The 4,093-nt window shown below is 33.2% G+C and overlaps 1 protein-coding gene across 1 annotated transcript; it reads left to right on the forward strand.

Moving 5' to 3' along the window:
- Nucleotides 1-1,391: 1,391 nt before the first annotated feature.
- Nucleotides 1,392-2,621, forward strand: LOC132043026 (putative F-box protein At1g47730). Its single transcript, XM_059433516.1, has one exon. The coding sequence runs from the start codon at nt 1,417-1,419 to the stop codon at nt 2,527-2,529; it is 1,113 nt and encodes a 370-aa protein (XP_059289499.1). The 5' UTR covers nt 1,392-1,416; the 3' UTR covers nt 2,530-2,621.
- The last annotated feature ends 1,472 nt before the right edge of the window (nt 2,622-4,093 follow it).

Below are 4,093 nucleotides of genomic sequence, written 5' to 3' on the forward strand. Positions count from 1 at the left end.
TCCATTTCAATTTACGTGATTTTATTTCTTTATTAGTCCGTGCTAAAAAGAATGACCCTTTTTTTATTTGGAAACAATTAACCTTTATGCAATGATTTATAGCCACACAAAATATATGTGACTCATTTAACACCACAAGTTTGAAAGTCTTTTCTTCTTTCTTAAACTTCGTGTCTAGTCAAATAGACATATCAACATCTACATAAATAATTTAAAATAAAACTTAAACTTAAATTGATAACATTGCAAATTCAAAACATACAAACTTGAACGGCGAAATATTTCAATTCAAAAGTTCAAAACATACAAATTAAACGACTAACATCGATGGACAAATTTAAAAAAGAGATAAACGTGGGTCACATGGGGGCCAAGCCGGGGCCGGGCCATTTAAACGTGGGCCTTGAAATGCTTTTTTTTCTAGGGTCTTTAAAACCCTTATTCCCTTGCAAGTTAGCTAAAATAAAACATTTACTGCTTTTATTTATTATTTGACCGTACAAGAAAATAATGTAAAGTTTTCATAGAAAAGTTATTGCAATCCTAAAGTTATATGTGCGCACAAGAGTTTCTCATCTTCAATTTAAATTTTCGTTTTAATTATTACTCCCTCCATTTTATAATAAGTGATTTTTTAGGCTTTTTCAATTTTTTTCAAAATAAGTAGTGCTTTAGGATTTCAAGAATACTTTGAGCAGATTTTTCCAAAATTGCCCTTATTTAAATGATCAAGATTCATTAACTACCTTTTCTTTTTTCTATGCATTTAATTATGTAAGCACAATTGATTAGGGGTAAATTAGTAAAAACATTCCTAATTTTCTAAGAGTGAACAATTTCTTAAGGGGTGTGCATGACCTAAAAGAATTACTTATTATGGAATGGAGGGAGTATCATATATCTATCTATCTATCTATCTTCTACATATATTAAAAACATGAATAATTTTCGCTAAATGTTGAATGACAAAAATATACGCTAAATATTGATCGAGTTTTATATAAATGTAAAAATTATATAATCTATTTAATATTAATGTCTACAAATGTAAAAGTATTTCAATTGTTGGAGAGTACTCCAAGTCTATTTTAAATTGAATTAACTTTTCGAATTATGACTTCTAATCCTAATCTGTCTGTTGGTTATTAAAAAAGGTCCCAATTTGCTGCACGTTGGGTTACTAATCCTATTTAGTCTACAAGTGGTTTTCAACTAATGTTAAGGCTTTAAATACTTTACCTATACTATTGGGGAAAAGATTTATTAAGAGACACGAGTTATTTTAGCTAACGTGCAAGGGAAGAAGGGTTTTAAAGACCCTAGAGAAAAAAAGCGTTTCAAGGGTTTTCTTTTTCCTAGTTCTACCAAGGAAAGAGTCCTAATTCTCATCTTTCTCACCAAAATCACTTTTCTACAATGGATTCTTTAGGAAGTAAATCTTCAATTCCTCGAGAAATAATCTTTGAAATATTCTCATGGCTTCCTACTAAGTCCTTAATGCGTTTCAAGTGCGTGACCAAATTCTGCAATTCTCTTGTATCTGAGTCAGATTTTGTGGATATCCATGGATATCGCTCTATAACTCGTCCAGATGGAACAAAATTCTTTCTCCATGAAAAGAGAGCTTTTTACACAGCTGAGCAAAAGGAAGATGGAAAAATAGGTGCCTCCCTTTTTCAAACTGCGAGATTTGATGGACTCTACGGCTCTTCAGATTCTTCTTGGTTGGATTGCGTTAATGGTTTATTTTGCGTTTGTGAACCATTATCTCTGGGACGTGCAGCAGTTTTCAATCCTAGTACAAGAGAAGTAAGATTTCTTCCAAATCTAAATGAAGAATTTTCTCTGTGTAACTATGCATTAGGTTTTGAATCAAAAGAAAATAAGTACAAAGTTCTTTTGTCAACATATCATGTTCGAGAAGGGGGCAGAAAAAACTGGGTTTTGACTTTAGGCATAGACGAAGAATGGAGAGAGACTCAAAGCATTTACCCAGGCATTTTCTATTCCATGCCAGGTGTTTGCATTAGTGGAGTTATCTATCGGTTTATATATCAGTCTGCCATGTCTAATAGACGTGATATAGCTGCATTTGATATCAAATCTGAAAAATTCAATATTATTGAATTATGGAATTCATCTCATCACAAGGCAGGTGATTACAAGCTGATAGAGGTGAAGGGTAAATTAGCAGTCACAGATTGTGAAAATTGGTTAACTGGATACATCCGCTTGTGGATTTTAGAAAATATTAAGAAAGAAGATCGATGGAAGAGTCATATCATTAGCTTTTCTTCAATATGGAACGTCATAAGCCCTAAAATAGAATCATCTCTTCGAATCATATGCTTCTGCAAATCCAGAGATGGGGAGATTATATTCATTGTGAATTTAAAACCAGGCTTTTTATGTTTATGTTATGATGTCACGACAAAGAGTTGGAGAAAAGTAAAAATCAAGGGGCTTCCTTCGGAGAGCTACATTGTAGGAGGTTATAGTTATGTAGAAAGTCTAGTTCCCTGTGGATAATTTTGTTCAAACTCGAAGACATTTTGAGTCTTTTGTGTCCTTTTTCAAGGATATGGATAGCATTAAAGTCTCCCGTAGAAGTATATACAGATAGTTCCAAAGGTTTATGTACTGAATTAAGAGTAACATCTACATATTTCACCTTTCTTTTTCACCCTAAAATCTTGCTGATACACTTTAGACACTGTTCATGTAGTAATGCTATCACTAAACAAGCAAAGGAAAAATGGCATATATTTGGATAACAATAGTACATGATTTTGACAGAAGTTGGAAATTTCCTTCGGTTAATCAAACAATTTTCTGATTTGAAGCATTTCTAAAACATCAAGTTGTTGCTGAATAAACTTTTTGTTTTCAAAAGAAGGGGGTTTTCACTGAAGGTATAGATGAATCATTGGGAAAGACTCAAAGCATTTACCTTTCCATTCAGTGCATGCCCGGTGTCTTTCTTTTAGTGGAGTTATCTATCACCTTGTTTATAACGGGTACGATGAACTTGCTATAGTTGCATTTAATGTTAAATCTGAAGAAAAAAATTAAAATTGTAGCATTGTGGAATGAATTTCAGTGGGAAGGTGGTTTCCAGATGATGAAGGTGAAGGATAAATGATTAAATGGATATATCCACTTGTAGTTTTTATTAGAAAAGACTCTTAAGGAAGATCATGGGGAAGTCATATCATGCACTGTCCTTCAATATGAAACGACATACAATGGAGGGTCATCTCATTCTGCACGCCCCATAATGGGGAGGTTGTAATCATTATGAACTTAAGAGCAGACTTTTAATTTTATTTACGGGATTTTCCTTCTGGGTTGAGCTCGTCGCACATGGCTTGCCTAGTGCAGGTTATCTTTCCTGTCTGGTTTGCGGGCTATTGCATAGGAGCGGGATTTACCCCGTGCGCACCCAAAGAGTAGTAGCTGCGGGTTCCCTTGTCATCAAAAATTAACTTAAGAGCAGACATTTTATGTTTGTGTTCTGATGTCACTAGAAAGAGGTGGATAAAGTTAGCAATCAAGGGGCTTATTGCTAAGGAGAGCTGCATCAAAGATGTTTATAGTTATGTAGAAAGTCTTTTTCCATTTGAGAAATTTCTCAATATTCTGTTTTTCTATACTAAGCTAAGTTCGCGTTAATCCCGAGAGACTGTAGTTTGTTCAAGTGAATTTAATTTCATGTATTAGGTATACCTCCAGTATACAATCTTCAATTGCCATAGTGGTGTACCTATCGGTGCAGTTAAGGATCTATTGACGAACATGATAAGTATTGTTTTTTATATCATGTCTATTTCCATAGTTTTTAAAATTATATCGTAAGGTGTTGTAAACCCATTGCAATTTCATTACATAACCATGAAAAACCTCAATTTTTGTAATCATAGATTTGGTGATTTTTGCGTGGTTATTTAATTCATTTATCCATTATACCCCTACTTACACTCTGTTTGGATGGTCGTTTACCCATGGTTTTCACAATTCACTATATTGTATTGTATTATACTATATTAATGAATAGAATATTTGGATAGACTATATTGTTTGTTGTGGTTTACTA

This window comes from Lycium ferocissimum, unplaced genomic scaffold, assembly GCF_029784015.1.
Source record: "Lycium ferocissimum isolate CSIRO_LF1 unplaced genomic scaffold, AGI_CSIRO_Lferr_CH_V1 ctg2013, whole genome shotgun sequence".
Lineage (NCBI taxonomy): Eukaryota > Viridiplantae > Streptophyta > Magnoliopsida > Solanales > Solanaceae > Lycium > Lycium ferocissimum.

Bases quoted from the DNA above. Each gene is read 5' to 3' on its own strand.
- LOC132043026 (XM_059433516.1), top strand. From the start codon at position 1,417: ATGGATTCTTTAGGAAGTAAATCTTCAATTCCTCGAGAAATAATCTTT.